This window comes from Lynx canadensis, chromosome F1 (genome assembly GCF_007474595.2).
Source record: "Lynx canadensis isolate LIC74 chromosome F1, mLynCan4.pri.v2, whole genome shotgun sequence".
Lineage (NCBI taxonomy): Eukaryota > Metazoa > Chordata > Mammalia > Carnivora > Felidae > Lynx > Lynx canadensis.
The window spans coordinates 17,178,748-17,198,902 of NC_044319.2; the positions used below are offsets into that span (position 1 = coordinate 17,178,748).

Consider the following 20,155-nt stretch of genomic DNA (forward strand, 5'->3'; position numbering starts at 1 on the left):
ATGGTTTGGAGTCAACCGAGCTGCGGTTATGCCAGGAGCTGCTGTGTCTTCCATGAGTGGCCAGGTGGGTTTATCTACCATTCAGTCTGGATCCAGGGTCAGGTTAAGATTTTGTTTGCAAATTGACCCATTTCTGTAGACAAGCAGGGTCAAGAACATGGCAGGTATGTAGAGCCCAGCAAAGATCTACACTGTTGAGAAGCATGTGGGCCACAGAATAGCCATCCATGGCAATGGCTCAAGCCAACCCTTAGCATCCTCTGATGGGCTTCATGGAGCCTCGTCCTGTGGATGGAACCTAGGGCCATGTTTCACCCTCCCCTTCCCAGCGACTACCTACCGACATGGGATTTAAACAAAGACTTAACTTAGTGATGAGGATTAACTTCTGCTTGAATCTTCCTTTGGAACAATTGGTATAACAGCTATTTGTGTTTTTAGAAAGATAGTTCAGTAAACAAAATTGGGAGGCTCAATGAGATAATTGAATATGGAAAAAAATGAAGGAATGTGAAAGATTCCTTTCCTTAGCAGTGTGTTATTGCCTTGCTTTTTTCGTTTTTTTGTTTTTCGTTTTTTCATTACTGCCATTGATCTTTTGAGAGAATTTAAGTTGAAGTCACAACTCAGGGAACCTTGTCCGACTAGTCTGTTTATCTGGGTGGGGGTCCCTGGCGATGTTGAAGAACAAAAAGCTACTGAAGTTGACCTTCCAGGGGACAGTCCATCAGAAGGCTTAAAAACATTTGTTACGATTTTCATTTTTAAATCTTCCCAGTGGTCAATCGGAACCACTGTTATGGATTTGATCGTAAATGGAAAGGATCGAGATCAGTCACTTCACCTGCTACAAAAACAAAATGTGTCAGCAAGAGTCACTGATTTAGTTAGAAGAGGATGAGCAATAAAAGTGAGATGATGAAAATAATCTGCTTTCAGCTGAAAAGAACTATCTCCCATGAGATATTAATATTTTTCCCACTGCTGGATTTAGATGTTCATTTCAGGACAGCACCTTTGTATCAGCTTCCACGAGGTAAGACTACAGATGGGGCTGGTTCCAATTCGCTCAATGTCATCTGGCACAAAGCAAGTCACAGCCTTTTAATATTCTGTACTAATTGGTAGAATGTGAGTTGTTGCTTGATGCTGTTAGGACTTTATTCTTGTTTACATTTCATTCCTTGCCTGTAAAGACTTTTTTTTTCCACGTGGACACTAGATCATTTCATAAATGAATAACCGCTGGCAATACGTAAGTTCTGACATAACCAGAGTGCCTAGTGAGTCTGTGCAGTAGCATTGGGAAGGACGTGTTCCTGGAATATGGCAACAGGTGAGGGGATATTTTGGGGCAGGTGGAGCTCGTGGAAACCCCCTGAGTTAGAGAGTGGCCGGTCCCACGGTGTGGCCCTCTGCTTTCTTCTGCCTCAAGGACAGTGCAATGCTGCCACCATTATTACCATTGTCGTTCCAGTCGCAGGGGTAAGATCCAACTTTCAGCCAAACTTGACTTTCTTGGTGCCTGCCCTTTCCCCCCTTAAATCTGCCTCGTCAACTGTGACTGACTCAAGAAACCAGCTTTCTTTGTAAAGCAAATGAGCACAGCCCAACGGGGAATTATTTTGCATGAAATACACCATCCCTCCCATCTCTCTTCCCCGCTTCCGGTGAGTTTGCCCAACGCCCCATGCAGCTCCACTTCCTACCTCCCTTCCTACCTGCCGAGCAGTCAGGGCCCTGGTAGCCCTCTTCACAGAAGCAGAGCCCCTCCTGGCAGTGTCCTCGCCCGCTGCAGGCGTTCAGACACCGCTGTTGGCTGCAGTCCTCACCCACGTAGCCCTCCTGGCAGAAACAGGTGCCATTGGTGCATATCCCCTTCCCCGAACAGTCCCCGGGGCACCTCAGCTCGCTGCAGTCCTTGCCCGTGTAAGGCTCTTCGCAGACACACTCCCCGTCCACGCAGAGCCCCCGGGAGCTGCAGTCCGTTGGGCACCGGAGCTCTGAGCAGTCGCCCCCGCTGTACTCGCTGTCACAGATGCACTGGCCGTCCACACACACGCCCCGGCTGGAGCAGTCCAGGGGGCAGTACGGTTCAGAGCAGTTCTTGCCGAACCAGCCTTCATTGCAGATGCAGCCGCAGGACTGGAGGCTGAAGTTGCCATGGCCGCTGCAGTGAGGGATATAGTCCAGTTGTCCTGCAACGGCCAAAGAGAAGGTCAAAGGGCAGCAGCGGCACCTCGGGTAAGTGGTGCATGTTGGGGGGGTGGCAGGCAGAGACCTCCTCTCGCTCTCTGGTCAGATTAGTGTTGCTGACAGTGAAACTTCACCCAGTTTGGTACATAACCAGTTGCATAAATATTTTCCCCCAGTCTGGGTTGCCCATGCCTCGCACCATGCCGGGGGCAAGGATGAATGAGATCTGGCCCCTCATCCCCCAGGAGCTCACCTTCAGTGTGTCTTAGCTTGGGTTTCCTAGAAGTAGTCCTCGGATGAGGACTCAGGTCAAGGTGACTTACGAGAAAGTGCTCCCAGGAGAAACTGGTCAGGGAGAGAGGAAGATGAGGGAGGGAGGAGCCAAGCCACAGCCCAAGCCTGTGTGAACGGGCAGAGTCGTAGGGAGGATAACCTGGGTTTAATCCTTCAGGATGCTCCGGCCACAGGTCGGATGCAGGTCAACCTCATCATGGCTTAAGGGCTGTCCTGGGGTGGTATAAACGCTCACGCTCTTCCCTCGTCTTCTCGGGCAGGCCAAGGAGGTTCCCTCAGACCAAGGATAGTCCGTGACAAAGACGCCCAGGGGCTGGCTGTGGGGACTGATGGAGACCCAAGGGACATAGGCTGAGTGCTGAGTCTGAGACACAGGGTCATATGTGCTACAGACCCATCTTGCTCCCTCTCCCCGCCCCCCCCCCCCCCCCCCCATCTAACTACCTCTGCTCATTTATCACAACTCAGCACCAGGGTAACTTCTAAGGCTTCCCATAACTCCAGTCTCATTTAGTTACCGCTCGCTGTGATCTTTTTGGATTTTATGCATGTCTCTGTCCTAGCCTTTACCACACTCTAACTACGGTGGTTGATTTATCTGTCTGGCATGAATCAAATAAACTAATTAAGCAAACACAAGCCCAGTACCTGCTTGGCATGCTTCTCTGCACTTGGCTCTGGGGACAAGTAAGTTATATCCTTTTTTAATTCTGCCACTTTACGTAGCCCCATGGTCTGAAGGGACACCACACTGACATTGTTTCACACAATTCTTGCTTGTAGATTTTTCCACGTCTGCCGGGGAGCCTGAGGGGAGGCTGGTAGAATGCCCACTCAGACGCTGCCCAGAGTTCATGTCCATGAACACCTATGACTTCCCCATATTCCTCAGCTCCGCTGAAAAGGCAAAGTAGCCTGAAAGTTCTCACCGAAGAACAGGAAGAATGGGAGGCTGAACAACTAACTGGACTTTCTCTTCTCGTCTTCCCAATTGTTTATTTACAGTTTCAGTTTTGGGGAGGCGAAAGAGGTATGGAAACCTGTGGAATATTTCACTACTCGAAAGCCTCCCCTAATCTTGGTAGGTGTCTGCTACCCTCTGGACACGTGGGCCATCCAGCCCCGTTAAAGGTCATCCCTGCTGCCTCCTGCTTCTTCTCTGTGAAGGCCTTGACATATCAGACCCTGTAGAGGTGAAAACTGGAACCCAAGTCAGTAAAGACGAATCCCTCTTCTCATCAAAGAATGAATGGCCTGGGTCTACGATACCTGCTGGATGAGAGGACCGAGCACGAAGGAAACTGACACAATTTCTGTATATTCAGGGTCAGCTGATAACTGTTGCTTCCGTGGTGCTCACCGGCAGGCAGGCTTTCACCTGGAGAGCCCAAATCTTATACTAAATAACCCCTGCCATTCTAGCGTAATCAGCATTGTTAGGTGGGGAAGGAAGGCACGGGTTAGTTCCATAACTTGCTGAAACACCAGCTAGTAAGTAGCAGAGCCAGGGTTTGAACTCAGGGAGTCTGGCTCTGAAGATGTAATGACTTCTCCCAGAGAGGTCAAGTCAGAAATTCGTAAGTGTCTCTAGTCGGGAGTGGGTGAGGCGAGACGTAAATAAATCTCTTGGACACTCAGCCTTTGGGGGCGTGCAGTGAGCTCTGTGATTGTGTGTGAGCAGGTGTGTGTGTGTGTGTGTGTGTGTGTGTGTGCAAGTGCACCTGCGTGTGTGTCTGCGGGGGGGGGGGGGGGGGCAAAACCTCCATCTTGCCGGAGAAGACGGGGACAGGTCTTCTGAGACCTAAATGACTATCATTGACTCAGATGGGAGAGACGCTGCGACAGAGAGAACAGAGGACCTGCATTCTCTAGTCCCGAGGTTAACATGGATAGGTATCAGTTCAACAGCCTGAGAAAACCAAAGATGAATGAAGACAGACATCAGATTCCCCGCTCGCCACAGAAGTTGCTGCGCTGAACCGATGTACCATTACCTGACACGTCCCTCCAAAATCAGGTTAATGTATTTCAAACCGGCTGAGCAGTGGAGAGAGTCCCTGGCCCGAATCCCCCGGGGAGGGACCGCATTTAGATCACCGGGACATATGAACAGAGAGCTGCAGACGAGGGCAGTTTTCCCTCCGTGGGTGCGCCGTCCCCCCTGTGCCTCTGCTCCCCTCCGGACACCCGTGCGCCCCCAGATCCTACCTGTGGCCGCGCTTTCCGGGCAGCAGTTGCTGTTGCACTGGTCCCGCAGCACCGACACCTCCCTTTCCAGCATCTCGATCCGGCTCAGCAGCTCCTGCAGCACCCGGGCGGAGCCGGCGCACGGGCAGGCCTTTTTGGGGAGGTTGATCCTGTGGGTGAAGGTGACCTGGCTCTCGTGGTCTGAGGTCTGGCCCGTGTACTCTGTCAATGCCTCGTCTTCGGCACTCACCTCCTGCTCGGCCGAGGCCTCCAGCCCCGAGGAGCAGAGGCTGTCCAGGGGCACGTTAATGTTGTACACGTGGTTGAAGACCACCGGCCGCTCTTTGCCGGAGGCGTTGTAACTGGCAACACCTCCTTCCTCCTCCACCGCCTGTCTCTGGACCCTCTCGGTGGTGACCTCCAGCTGACACTCGGAAGGCTTGAGCAGCGAGCCCAGAAGGATCAGGTTGACCCCGATGAGCATGTTCTTCAGGACCACCGTTTCCCCGTCTACCCCCATCCTCTCGGCCAGAGTTCTGGGTTCGAGACCAGCCTGCAGCTCCCAGCACCGAGCTGCGGGAATCTGCAAGAGAAACCACGGAACAAGATGACCCCTGAGAGCTGTGCCAAGCTCCACGGCTGGGCACAATCCTACAAAGCTAAAGAATAGGCAGTTAAGATTTTCCATGGGGAGGCTGGGAAGGGACAATGGCTACCAGGGTCAAAAAAAGCCCAGAGCTTTGTCGCTGAGGGGGAGGGATCTTCTGCTGAAGGACATCTTGATTTCCCAAAAGACTTATCTAGAATGTATGGGGCTGGCCCCTGTGGTGGGCAAGTGGTCCCAGCAAAGAGGACCTGTGAGGACAGCCGGACAGACTCTCCAAGGATTGCTCAGAGCCTCTTTCACGTCTGGGTGAGAAGTAGGACAAAGGGCACCGTAGAGCCTCAGGCGCATCCTCATATTTTCCCACGTGTTTATTAGCAAGGGTCCCCGCCAGCCACTTCAAAATAACTTATTAACTCCTCTAAGCTCATGTATTCAATACAAGTTGACTTTCGAATAACCAACCAGGCAGATAATATAGTTCCAGGTAATTGTGGTTGTTAATAATCCTAGGGTACATTTGTGATTATCGGGGACTGTGTGAGCCGAACTTTCTTTTAATCTTCTCATTAGTTTAGTCCCGGTGCTTTGTGACCACAGGGTGCCTTTCTTCCGAGGTCCTGTTTAAATTGCTAAAATAATGCATTAGCTCCTCTGCTGATTACCTAGTCACCAAGAACCACAGAGAACAATAAATTTACTATAATGCAAATCAGTTTTACAGAAATTATATTTCTTTTTTATTCCCTATGTAAAAGAGGAAAGAGGCTTACAAAGTTTGGTTCTAAAGGTAGTGTTAGAGCTTCTAAGAGGATTAAAGATGGAGGGACGGGGTAAGGGTGGCTCTGACTCTGAGAAGAAGGCACAAAGGATGGCTGATGCCATCTGACTGTGCGCGGTGTCCAGACTGCACTGTGCATCCTGCACGGGATCTTCCTGCCCCGCAGGCAGCCCCACGAAGGGGCCCGGTGACTGTCCCCATCTCATAATGGAGGCAGCTCTGCCTGGAGAGCTGACCGGCTCCAAAAGCTGTGATCTTGACTGCTGTGCTCCATCTCATTCCTTGAGAAGCATGTTCAATTCTCTGTCGTCTCTGCTGGAAATTGTGTTCACACTAGGATCTTCCCAGGAATATTGAAATTAGAGAGTTTTGCTAGGGTCAGGTCCAAGGTTCCTTCCTCCCTGAAGCCTTCTCTCGCCTGTTCCCTCCTATCCCTTGCTCTGTTCCCCCAGTGAGGCGAAGTGAACCCCCGCTCTCCTCGCGGAGCCCCTCTGACAGCATTTCTCACACTAGACCTGGGTTTCCTTTGCCTGTTTCTCCCCACCTGGACTGCTAAATCCATTCCGGTCAGACCACGTCTTCTCTGCAGCGTTTGACGTGCACCTAGGGCAGCAAAAGTGCTCGGGACGTGGCTGTTGAATGAATGAGTGGACGCATGGAAGGGTGAATAAACAGATGAATTAATAAGTAAATGACCAGTGAGCAAAGGGTTGAATCATTCTCCAAGTTATTTTATCTCCTTCTATTATCTTTAAGTTATTCACTATTCTCATCCATCCATTATTCTCAACTGAACAATGTCTGAGGGTTGATTTTGGTAGGAGTAATCTGTATTAGTGACTAGTATAAAAACTATGTCTCGGGGCACCTGGGTGGCTCAGTTGGTTAAGCATCTGACCTCGGCTCAGGCCATGATCTCACGGTTCGTGGGTTTGAGCCCCGTGTTGGGCTCTGTGCTGACAGCTCAGAGCCTGGAGCCTGCTTCAGATTCTGTGTCTTTCTCTCTCTCTTCCCCTCCCCTGCTCTCTCTCTCCCTCTCTCTCAAAAAATCAATAAACATTGAAAACAATTTTAAAACCATCATGTCTCATTACTCAGCCACCTTGACGTTATATATGCGACCATAACCTGTCCCTGTTTCCAGTATGAAGAGGAAGCAGAACAGAGCTGTTAAGACCACAGGCACTGGAGCCAGGCTGTCTGGGTTCACACCCAGCTCCTTTGGTTTCTAGCTGTACGTAGATCATTTAGCCTCTGTGCCTCTGTTTCTCCATCTATAAAACAGGGATTGGGGCACCTGGGTGGCTCAGTTGGTTAAGTGTCTGGCTCTTGGTTTTGGCTCAGGTCATGATCTCACGGTTCGTGAGTCTGAGCCCTGTGGGGCTCCACACTGATGGTGCAGAACCTGCTTGGGATTCTCTCTCTCTCCCTCTCTCTGCCCCTCCCGGGTGCTCTCTCTCTCTCTCTCTCAAAACACATAAATACACTTAAATAAAATAAAATGAGGATTATGGCAGTACCTCTCTTATGGAATTACAGTAATGGTTGAGTTGTTATCTGTATAATGCTTACCTAGTACCTGGCATTCATTAAAATAATTGCTAATTATTCATTGAAATAAGTGTGGTTTGCAGACAAGTAGAATAATTGTTCTGACTCTTCCCCAATCCAAGGACTGCCCTGAAATCACTGGAACATGTGAGAAGTCTCCTCCGCTCATGGACAGCAGGAAAGCCCCATCTTAGCACCCCCTTGTTCATAGAAGGGGGGAGGTCCTTGGAGTCATGTGGGAGGCGGTGCTCCGCCGGTCACATCCAAATGAGCTACATCACCCTTGGGGATGGATGGAGTGACACGTCTGAACCAAATTGCTCTCATTGCTGTCAGCTCTTTCCAAGCTCTCAATCCGAGGTGCTGCTTGCTTTCCATTTCCAGGTGCTCCAGCCGGTGCCTCCCTAGAGTGACACTTGTGCCCTCTTGTCATCCAAAGCTTCCCAGAAACGCCTCTGCTACCAGTCACTGATGCTCACTCGTACACTGAAGGCTGTCTCTCTTGCTGAACTAGAGTTGGTCCGTCTGATCCATGTTGATGTTGCTGAATAGCTTCCCCCCCCCACCCCCGCCCCCGGAAACTGTAGAATTGCCACCTAACACCCATTGCATTCAATACAGCTTTTTTGCACACGGTAGACACTCAATAAATAAGTGAAAGAAGAGATGATGTTATAAATGGAAAGGAAGGCAAGTGACAGGAAAATGAAGATGGAAAAATGTCAGGTCCTACACTTAGATCCAAAACAACTACAAAAATATTTATGGAGAGAAAGTTTGGCTTTATGTGTGAAAAACACTTAAGATCTTAGTCAATAACCAAACTTGCTATGAGTCAGTCGACACTGTGCTATTTGCAAGTTCCAAAATCTTTTAAATTTAGGCTTAATGAGTTGAAATACAGAAAATAAAGGAGAAGCAAGGGGCTGTTTGGCTCTGTACTGCACTGATCACTGATCCCTTCGGGGTGGCCAGGATGTTGAAGGGACTCAGTCTTGTCACAGGGAGGAATTTGGCATGTGGGTCCAGAGCAGTGAAGACCTGGGAAGTATACTGGTTCCTTTTTCCTTCATTTGGCAGATATTTATTGAGTATCTGCCAAATGCTGCTTCCTCCATTCACAGAATTTGCATCCAAGGGTGTTTGCATGAGTGTGTGCGCGCGTGTGCATTGGGGGTGCATGGGGGGGCGTGTGCATTGGGGGTGATATACGGTGAAAATAATTGTGTGCAGGTATCTCTTGCTTTTTGAAAGTTTCCACTCTGGCAGTTTGCACTGGGGAAGAGTTCTGAAAAGGATTTTTGCCTTTAGGAAATAAGGCAACAAGCTAAAATAGTGTTCAGCGTTGATTGTGCAGTGAGCCGTCACAGAGGCAGAGCGCACCTCAAGCAGGGAGAGCGCCACTGCCCAGCTCCTTCCCGGAATGACGCTGGGCATCCAGGCATCAATCCGCTGGAGCTTTGGACTGTGTGGGCATCTGTGCTTTATCTCAATGTATTTCGTGCATCCGTTAGTGAGATGTGTCATAAGGTATTAGAAAAGCTTAAGAGAGGTTATTTTGGGGGTCTGGGAATGCTCGCCAATTTTTCCATATAAATTAACGGTAATTGCTTTTTCACTTTATGCCATTTCAGCTTCCGGGAGCTTTCCTAGGAAGGCTCTATTTTCAGATAGCAGGGGAACCTGTGTATCACATACAATGTATCATAGAATGCATATTATATGGTATTTAATGAATGGTAATGTAAGATGCATTTGAGGTGTGTTTGTATCAGCAAGTGGTAAGACTCCACTGCTGTGGGAAAAAAGAAAAGGTGAGGGGGGAGGGAGCTAACAGGGCAGGAGAAATCATGCTGATATTACAGGGCATGGTCAGGGAAGGCTTCTCTGAGACAGTGACAGCTGAGCAGAGACCTCAAAGAAGTGGAGTGGTGAGCCACGTGCATGGCTGAGGAACAGCATTCCAGACACAGGGAACAGCGAGTGTGAGGGCTCTGAGGCTGGAGCTGGACCAGTGAGTCTGAGTGACAGTGAGATTGTGGCCAAGTGAAGAAGGAAGGAGCAGAGGTGAGGAGGTGAGGTCCGAGAAGTAGTAGGGGCCAGATATGACCTTGTAAACCACTATTAGGGCTCTGGCTTTTTACTGGGGCTATAGGGTCACTCTTCTAAAATTCATCCCCAAACACTTCTTGTGACCTGGTCCCTATCCTTGAGAAACTCTCAGCCTTGTGGAGAAGATGGAAACACAAAACAGTGTAATATCATCATTACCACGACGAGCAAATACACAGAACGCCCAGAGGAGGCTGCAGGTAATACAAGCCAGTCAGGGGTAGCAGGGACAGCTACGCAGAAGGGGTAGCATAATTGTCAGCTCCCTTTGCCAAGTATTTCTGGCCTGGCTTTCCAGACACGTGGTAGGACTACATTTTCTGGCCTCCTTTTGGCTTGGTGTGGCCAGGCCACTAGAACTGACACCTGAGCTCTGAGGAAGTGAAGTGTGTCATTTCCGGGTTAGTGCATTCATTGCTGGTGGCTGACGAGAGACCCTCCAGAGCTCTCCCCCTCGCCTAGTGGCTGTCAGCGTTCGAGACGGTGGCTGTTTTCTCAGTCTGGGTCCCCTCAGTGACTACAACACACACAGTGCCCCTGCTGACCCGGAGTGGATGGGCAGTAGGTGAGAGAGAAGTAAGCTTCTGGCTTTGAGGCACAGATTTTGGTACTGGTTTTTCCAGCAGCGTAATAGCCCATCAGGAGACGATACTAAACTGGATTTTAATGGATTACTCTTCCGGTAGAGAAAGCAGAAGCTTGTCATACACAAAAAGACATTGCGTTTGCTAAAACTCTGATATGTACAAGAACATGAATGTTCTTGCTCAGTGAATGTAAGTATTTGAAAGGCTGTTGAATGCTGAAAGTTTGGACTTTTTTTTTTAATGTTTATTTATTTTTGAGAGGGAGAGAGCAAGCAGGGGAGAGGCAGAGAGGGAGGGAGACACAGAATCTGAAGCAGGCTCCAGGCTCTGAGCTGTCAGCACAGACATGCGGGGCTCAAACCCATGAACCGTGAGATCATGACCTGAGCTGAAGTCGGATGCTTAACCGACTGAACCACCCAGGCGCCCCAGGTTTGGACTTTTGTATGGCAAAAGGTCCGAGGGAAGTAGTTTCCGTCAACTGGGGTAATCTACAAGGAAACAGATTTGGGCTCCATATAAAGAATAATTTTTCTAACCTTCAGAACTACTGAGCTGTCATTATGGGTAGTGAGTTCCCCGTCACTGGAGGTATTTAGGCACAAGCCAAAAGACTACTTAATGAGAATGCTGAAGATGGACTTTCAAGCATCACATGAGAGGGTGAACTAAAATGAACATTACGATCTTCTCTTTGCCGCTACTTTATGAATTCATGGTCTCATGTGTCTTTGAGGCATCTACTTACTGTAAAACTATATTCGTTTCCTAGGGATGCGGTCACAGATCACCACAACTGACTAACTTAAAACTATAGAACTTTATTGTGTTGTAGTTCTGGAGACTGGAGGAAGTCCAAAATCAAGGTATCATCATGACTGGTTCCTTCTGAGGGCTCTGAGGGAACATCTCTCCCATGCCTCTGTCCTCACTTCCGGTGATGGCTGGTAGTCCTTGGCATTCTCGGGTTTGATTAGATGGGTCACTCCAATCTCTGCCTCCATTGTCACATTGTCTTCTCCTCTGTGTCTCACGTGATCATCATCAGTCATACTGTTTTAGGGGCCCATCGCTCCAGTATGACCCCATCTTAACTACGTCTGCATGACTCTATTTCCAAATAAGGTCACATTCTGAGGTACTGGGGGTTAGAACTTTACCATATATTGTTTGTAGGACGCAATTCAATCTATAACAAAACCAACAGCTAATTGGGCATGTCCCAGGCGCCAAGCTAAGCATTTTTCTTATATTGTTGTATCCATTCCGGACAATAATCCCATAAACAAGGGAGGGGTGAGGTTTAGGAGGCAAGATATTTAGCAACAGGCATGGCTCGGGCAACAGCCAACCAGAAAGAGGCATCCATCCATCAGACCTCTGTAAACAACCAGCAGGGCCCTGCGGTGATTTTGCTAACATGCTCGGTCCTCTTTCTTTCCATTATCTGAGACGAGGAAATGAGCTTCAGGAAAGGCCAAGGCATTTGGCCAAGATTGCACGGCTAATGAGCAGAGGAGCCAAGACTGAACCAGATCTTGCTGACCATCGTCTGTATTCCTAACTACTGTCTTCAGCCAGCTTTAATTAGTGGCCACACACCATTCTCATGAAGAGACTCAGAGTTCTTGAAAATCAACACTTTCCTCTCCTGGGATCATCTTTAGGACGTCCTGACAGCGATGACTTTTAGCTTAATGTTTTCTCCACCACTGCAGGCAGCTACCCCAGAAATTGCTTTAGTCTCTCCCACCGGAGGGAAGTCTTGTCTGATGGCTCTTTACTCACAAGTGCCCAGCCTCGACCGTGTCCCAAAGAATCAAGAACAATTCTGAACCAGTAAACCTTGATCTTAGAGGGGCTGGGGGACATTTAAAAACGTATGCTTTCTGAGTGGTTACAGAGATCGGGGCCTGCACAGGCTCCCGCCGGCGTGCTGCCCACACGGCTCGGCCCCAAGTACACCACAGGCCACAGCACAGGCCTGTCTGCTTCTCTCTTGTATCTGCACTTCTGTGTGGCTGCTGTGGCTGCTCTGGGGCAGGCAGAGACAGAGGGTGGACTGAATGGCAGGAGGGGCTCCATTTTTCTCCCTTCATCTGACGTTGCTGAGGGAGAAGGGGAGCGAAGCAGACGTTCGTTTAATGCTGACTGAATAAATGTGCCCTCAGTTCTGCTAAGCTCATGTCACTTAATTACTTCCAAGCGGCTTTTCTTTCTTGCGTCCCTGAAGCCTCCCCTTCTGGCCTCATTCTCTACCTCCGCCTCCTACCCCAACAAAGAATATCGACTGTTTTGCACGCGGTCTCTCTCCGTGGCGCTTTTCGGTGACGCTGGTAGGCAAGGCCTAATCCCATGGCGTATCCGGGAGCGCCACATTTGGTAGGCTTGTCTCCTTCAGAGGGGCCCCACCTGCTCTGAGACCCACGACCTGGCTTCGGTGGTTTCACCTGTAAGCTAGACGCAGAATCTGTGACCAAAGGTGACCCGGGCCAGAGGGGATCAGAGGAGCCTCCCTGTGCCCTCGTGGTCTTCCCCCCCTCTCTGATGACTCCTCCAACTACAGTTAATAAGACTCCAGGACGAGGGTCAGCATGGGCCAGTGAAAGCGGGAACGCTGGGGGGTAGGGGAGGCAGGAGGGAAAAGCAGAGGAGATGGAGAAGGAAAAACGGACGCACGCCAGGCCGGCGAGAGGACCAGACGAGACTCCTACAGGCAGAGTGAGCATAGGTAACCCTGAGGGACAGTGAGCACACCCAGGCCTCGGTGACACGCCAGCAGTTGTGAGCAAGACAGATAGCTAATGACCCTCCAAACGAGAGTGCAATAGAGTTGCGGTAATTCGGCAGATTGATACTCAGGAAATCCGTGCAGGGCCATTGATTCATTTCCTCTACCCCGCTTCCTTATCAATGTAATTATCGGGGCCGGCACCAGAGGTGTCTCTGGGTAATTTGTAAGAGGCGGAGAGCAGGCCGGTCCTCCAGGCGAGCTGGTGCCCTGTTTACCAGGTGCCCGCTGCTCTCCCGAGGCCCCCGCGGGCACGGCCGGGGTCACCCGGCTCGGCTGGAGCTCTTGCCCCAGATAAAGTCGTTCTCCGGTGGCTTTTCTTTCCCTTGGCCACCTCCACAGGCCCTCTCCTGGCTCTGTCTGTTCACCTTGAAGAGCTTTGCGCCGGTGATGGAAAAGCATGCCCAGAGAAGGGAGAGGAGACCTGGCCTCCAGAAGGTGGGGGTGGGGGTGGGGGACCAGGAGACGAGGCACTAGTCACTCAAAATGAAGCTATGCCTTTGGGGTTTTCTTTTTCTTGTTTTTCTCCCCTAGACTCAGACAGGAGACACCAGAGATGAAGACGGGCAGAAATTCCTCGGGAAACACAACAACAGGAGATGGGAGAGAAAAAGTGAGCGTGTAGGTTGTTGGGCTGGGAAGGAGAGGTGATCCCCAGGGGTGGGTGGCCACAGCCCTGTTTGGATCTTCTAGCTCCTGCCAGCCTCAGTCCCCGCTCTGTCCCTAGGGGCGATTTATAAACCAGAACTGTATCTGTGGAAAAATGACACTCTTTTTTGTGCCTTTTTTTTTTTTTTTTTTTTTTTTTTAGTAAGAATTAGTTTAAAAATAGTTCCCTCCCTGCCGTTGGGATGCTCTGTCACTCGGAGAAAGAGGGTAATTATGAAAGAGGAGGGTGTAATGTGATTACAGCCGGCCCCATTGTGTCAGCGGTGGCGCGGTCCGGGCTGCCGGGAGGGCTCAGCCCGCCGTCTCCCTCAGCCCTGGGCTTTTATTGGGCCTGTCAGATTTCCGAAAAGAACCCGAGGGCAGAAACCTCCCCGCAGACAGGGCCCGTGGCTGGCCCAGAGCTGTCAGCAAGGACGCGGAGTGGCGCGGGAGGGCACACGGGGCCAGGCCCCGGCAACCCTCCCACCAGGCCCGGCCACTGCCCACGCCCGAACGGCGTCCACCTTGCTGGGCCCCGCGTGAGAATCCGCAGGGAGGGTCTGCGGTTCAGAATCCGATGGAGCCACATTCACTTTTCGGCGCAAATGGTCAGCCCGGTATGTGGTTCTGTGTCAGTGCGGATTAGAGAAACCACAGTGGCAGGGACGGACGGGCAATCTGGCTTCTGGTCCCCCCCCCCCCCCCGCCCGGCTCCGTCTGGCGCCACCTCTGAGAGCTCTCTCTGGCCAGACCTCTCAGAGAAATGCCTTTTTCATCTGAAATACGGGGGTCTCGAATATCAGTCATGGGAATGATACCCAGCGAGTCATAAAAATCTCACGATCGGAAGTGAGTGTGAGGTCAACGTCATTTTGAATTTCCACTTTACAATGCAGTCGGTAAGCCTGGACAAGCTTTACGGCTGAGGGCACCGATTTCCTTATGCGCAGGGACGACCGACAGTCTGCCTTCCAGGCCTGCCCATGATTTTTGGTAAATGAAGATTCCATTTAGGTAAGAATGGATCCAATTTTCATAGACCCCAGATGATTCCGTAGGGTATCTGAATGTATTTTAAAATATCGTATATTTAGGGGCGCCTGGGTGGCTCAGTCGGTTAAGCGTCCGACTTCAGCTCAGGTCATGATCTCACAGTTGGTGGGTTCGAGCCCTGCATCGGGCTTTGTGCTGACAGCTCAGAGCCTGGAGCCTGTTTCAGATTCTGTGTCTTCCTCTCTCTCTGCCCCTCCCCCACTTGCACTCTGTCTCTCTCTGTCTCAAAAATAAATAAACATTAAAAAAAATTTTTTTAACAAAAATATCATATATTCATAATAATGTATGTAATATGTTAATAGACTATAATGTATTAATATGTGCAAAGTTAATTAGTACATTAATAATATATTATAGCACCTGTAGAATATATGAAAATATATACCATAATATATTAATGATATAATCTATTACATGTTGACATATACTATGATTAACACATATTAATTATTATATAGTAATAATATTAATATAATGTAATAATATATAATATAGTATAGTATAATACAATTTATATTTATATTTATTTTTTAGTATAGTCCCGTTTGATCCTCACAAGGGTCCATGGGATTATTCCCATTTTACAGATGAAGCTAGAGTACAGAAGTGATTTGCCCAACTACATGAAGAAAGTTAGAGCCGAGCTAAATCCTCAGTCATATTTCCAGACTCTCAGTTCAGTCGTGGATGCCTCAGCCCCCCTTCATCACCCGCCTCTATCCTTTGGAAGTAGGTTGGACATAAATAATAAATTCCTCATTAGTTTCCACCCTTTTGGTCACAAATTCTTCCAAGAGTCTGACCTTTTGCTATCATTAATATCTATTTTTCGTCTGTGTTTCCTGAGCTGAGAGAACACCATGCCACCATTTGCTATTCAATTATTCTTCTTGAAGAGTCATCTTCCTCTTCTTTACATTTAAAAAAATGCAAAGAAAATTCCCTTGTAAGAAGGACCGCCCGTCAAACTGCATCCCAAATCAATGGCTTCTATCTCCTGCCTGGGATACCCCATAGAACAGAGAGAGAAATTGGTTTGGAATATGTGTGTGTGTATGTATATATATATATATATATATATATATATATATTCTCTGCCCTCACGGGGCTCACAATCCAGTTAGAAGAGTAGACGTATACACATGATACCAAAAGAAAAAGTGACGCAGTCCATTTTTATTATTACACTCAAGGTCCTCGTGCCAAGTTTAACAGGTGTCTTGAGCAGTGAATGGAGCTGGCTGTGGGAGCAGTGGCCAGAGAAGCCTTCCTGAAGCCGTGGTCCCAGTTCAGATGGAGGCAAGAGGGTGGAAAGGTACACAGGAATTGCAGAAGGCAGGTAGGGAGAGGGGGAAGGGGGCAGAGGGCACAGCAGAAGCAGAGTTTATTAGAGCCTCAGGGCCAAAGGCAAGGTAGTTCTGCCTCTGAAGAGACCACGTTCAGTCTTTACAAAGACTTAAAATCAATTAAAGCTAGACTATGGAAGCAACACATACATGCCCTGTGGGTACTTCTGAGATAAGGGATCTGGCCATGTCTTCTCATTGATTCTAGGGCTTGATGTCCAAGGACCAGTGGGTCCAGGAGGCCAACTCTGGGCCATGCCAATTTATAAATGTGTGCTCCGAACTTCTAATTAATTATAACTGTAAATGTAGGAATTATTTGCTTGATCCTAGGGCATTGAAACCTTTTAGAAAACAAACAAATCTTAGGAGTAGTCACCTGCAAAAATCATGTTCACTCACATCCAGAATGCTAGATAATTCATCCGCTCTAAAAATGTCTAATGACAGATTCAAATATCAAATTCATGCTGTTTCCAATTATATGGCATAACTATGTCAGAGTTGGTCCTTCCAGCAGGAACCAAATAATTGCTTTCATATCGGATATTCATTAATTTCTTCAGATGGCCTGTATATTGGAGGTGGCAACTTATAAAAGTTCAGCTCTGGAGGTCTAAAGGAGTTATTTCCTTCATTGTGTAAATTATGCCTTTTAGAGCATGAAATAGCACCAGCCTGACCCAAAGACGACACACAGGTGAATTATATTTTCTAGAGCATGAAATAACATCCTTATCTGTTACTCGAAGTTCGAGGAAGCTCTCAGAGTACTGGTATACGTAACACAACCGGCTTAATTACCTTCAGTTACATGCTGATTGCATGCCAGCCGCTGGGCTGGGTTCCATCTGAGACGCCAGGGACGAGCTAGTGAACTCTCAGGTAACTCTCTGGGTAACTGGGAGGGAGGTCTTCAGAAACTGAGAATAAACAGCAGACCACGATGAGTGCCATCTCAGAAGTCTGGGGAAATATTCTTCAGGGAGCCCAGCAGAAGGAAGCATTTCAACCGCAAGGCTCTCTAGAGAAAGCTCAATGGGGAGGGTGGCCTTTGAGCTGGTTCTTGAAGAATGAGAAAGATTTTGAAGGGAGGAGGCAGAGGGAAAGGCAGTTGTGGTGAGTGAGGGGTAGAGAATAAGGAAGATCCTGCTTGAGGAGGGGCCCTGTCCCCAGGGTGGTGGCACCCGGGTGTTCGCGTGAGTTTACGGACGAGGGTGCCAAGTTGTCGCAGAGCCGTGACTGGCATCTTTAGAAACGTGCTCTGTCCTCTGCGGGCCTGTTGAACCATCAGTGTGTTTTAAGCGGGACACGATGTGATTAAGAAACCCTTTGACATCTGCTGCTGCAATTGGAGCCTAAGATGAATACTAATCCGAAAACCTCAGAAGATGGTTCGCTTGTCGTTTATCTTATTTTGCAGTTATTCAGTCAGTGAGGCTCCGATTAGCTCTCCTCATTACTTTAGAGAGTGGTTTTTCAGGGTACATAATTTCTTACATTCCTTTTCTCTCACTCTGTCTTGACAAAGTGCGTTTTGCTCTCCATTAAGTTATACGGCATCATCTTTGTTCATTGTTGTTAAGAGGAGGCTCCCGTCGAATTCCAATGTTGTTTTATTAACTGCTAAATTCAGGATATGTATTGCAAAATATTGGGCTTTTACATGTTTTCGATCTGAATAAAAAAAAAAAAAAAAAAAGAATCGACCATTTGGCCCCAAGCGGCCGCCTTTCTGACAAATTAAGAATGTGGTCGCCGCCGAGTAGGCTCCAAGCGGGGCCGGGGCCACTGAGGCTTGGGGAGTGAGCCAAGCGTGTTTTGAGGGTTCCCGGAGTCCATGGGTGATCCGTACGGGGTGCAAAGAAGTACAAAAAAGCTCACTGGGGATGCACAGTGTCTCCAGTGGGTTGGGGTTTATGCCCGCAATAACGCGTGCCTGCTGTCCTGTCCCTTCGATGTGAGCTCTCCTTCCGCCCGGACAGGACAGGGGCCTCCGTGGGCACCGCCAGGGGGCTCACTCCCTGTGTCCGCAACGCGGCTCTGCGGCACCTCCGTCTTCCTGTCCACACCCTCTCCCCCGCCATCGGTCTCCCCAGAGGCGACCTCGCCCTGGATCTTGCCGTTCAGCCGAAGGGGGGGCCCAGTAATTCAGCGGCAGCTCCAGTCAGGAGGAGAGCGGGTCCGGCTTCCACCGGGGAGGTCGCTCAGGCCGGCTGTGTCCCTCAGCTCAAGGGCGTTGTTCCTCTCAAGGTGACCTTCTCTGCATGACTGAGTCTCTTTCTGGGTTCTAGTAACCTGTCTGCTAACTCCCCTCACCTCCTTTGGGCCTTAAGGATGGTAACGGCTCAGTTTCTACTGAGCCTAGAGGTCTGGATCCTTCCCCTGCTTATCCCTGCAGGTACCCGCAGAGACCGGGCTGCCCCGGGGACAGCAGTTTACCCCCAGTCTTTCCTCCTGTCCCCAGCTCTGCTTAAAATTTACCTGTCCTCTGGGCCTCGTTCCCTCAGTAGTCAAATGCCAAAGTAATACAAGAGACAGTATTGGCAATAAATTAACACCTTCGGAAAACCTATTTGGAGACAGGTAGGCCTTAGACCGTAAATAACAGTGACGTTTTTCATTTTAACAACAGCCTCATCTAACCTAACAGTGGACATGGTTCAGCGTGGTTTCATGCAGTAACAGAGAATAAGATTCATTGCCTGTAAAAGGTTTCAACATCTTTTCTCGCATTGATCTTTCTACCTTTCCCCGCTTGAAAAGCACTGAAGTGAGCCAGCGTGCCAGAACACCTGGTGCTTGCAGGGCTCGTTATGGTTCACAAAATGTATAACCTTGGTTCCTCCTTCTGTGAATTTTGTTAAGTATATAAGGTAGGTATGTTGACCCACTTTACAGATGAGTAAACTGAGGCTTATTCCTGTAAATGACATGTTTTAAAGCTGATATTAAAGAAATTGAGTATTCTGAGGGTGACCTCTGCTACATTTGAGAAATTTATGGGGTCAAAAGGAATCTGGCTCACATCTCCTTGGGTTTATTTTTCTCACAGGGAAACTGAAGAAATACAGTGACACTAAAAAAAAAAAATAATAATAATAAAGGCACAGGTTTATTGATTTCTCAGCAAGAAATATGTTCTATTAATTAAAAAAAAAGTTTCAGCCTTCTACTTTCTCTATGCTTTGGTCACTGACAGGTGCTTCCATGAGCAGTTGGTTGGGGGAGAGGCAGGGGGCTCACCAATATTGACTGTCAGCTGCAGGTCTGGAGATGGAGTGGGGTCTGACAACCAAGGCCCTTAGTTGGTCAGTGCACAGGGAACTTTCTGTTTCTCTCTGTGGATTTACTCAACAGCTGCCCTCTACTCAAGGGCTGGAGGACTGTACTCCCAAGAAGCTCTCAGATTTCCCTAAGAACAAATCAAGACTGGATCCTTTCTTTGGAGTTTGGAGTAGGAAAACGTACCCCTTTGATCCTAGTTTGCGTTATCAAATAGGATTCCTGCAGCGAAATCATTATAAGAGTACCCCCTGCGGAGGAAGACACCAGCTGATTCACTGAACGGGAAGCCTGAAGCAGGAATGATTTCCCGAGCCAGCGCTGAGAATTTTCCATGACTTATCCATCAGGAGCTATGTTTGAGGATAATTATGAGGTAGGCAGTGACATGCCCTCATCCTGGTCTGGAAGATAATACATTCATTAGTCCAGACCCACCAATGTCTCTAGAATGATCCAAACTGTTGATCTGCAAGATGAGTCCATAGGAATCAATTAATGATAGATATTTATTGCCTTTCTCCGAAATAGCAAAATCTCTGGGCTTTTCCTAGAAGATTGGAGACGTGGTTGGGTTTGTCCAAATCCGCTGCATTTGATTAGGCAGGGAGACTCCCCGCCACTTTCAGCGAGCTGGTCACATGTACCTACATGACCCCACCGCAGGATGAGTGCAGGACTGCGCTTTAAGGGAAACGGAGAGTTTCTCGGGCTGAC

At 48.8% G+C, this 20,155-nt stretch overlaps 1 protein-coding gene across 2 annotated transcripts in view; it reads right to left on the reverse strand.

The window, feature by feature from the left end:
* Nucleotides 1-20,155, reverse strand: part of TNR (tenascin R) — a 414,724-nt gene that overhangs the window by 85,885 nt on the left and 308,684 nt on the right. For both annotated transcript variants that reach the window (XM_030303382.1, XM_030303381.1), the window contains exons 3-4: nucleotides 4,699-5,260; nucleotides 1,722-2,198 (exon numbers count right to left, since the gene is read on the reverse strand). In XM_030303382.1, the coding sequence (XP_030159242.1) occupies nucleotides 1,722-2,198; nucleotides 4,699-5,197 (976 nt within the window). In that variant the 5' untranslated portion in view covers nucleotides 5,198-5,260. The remainder of the gene's footprint in view (nucleotides 1-1,721; nucleotides 2,199-4,698; nucleotides 5,261-20,155) is intronic.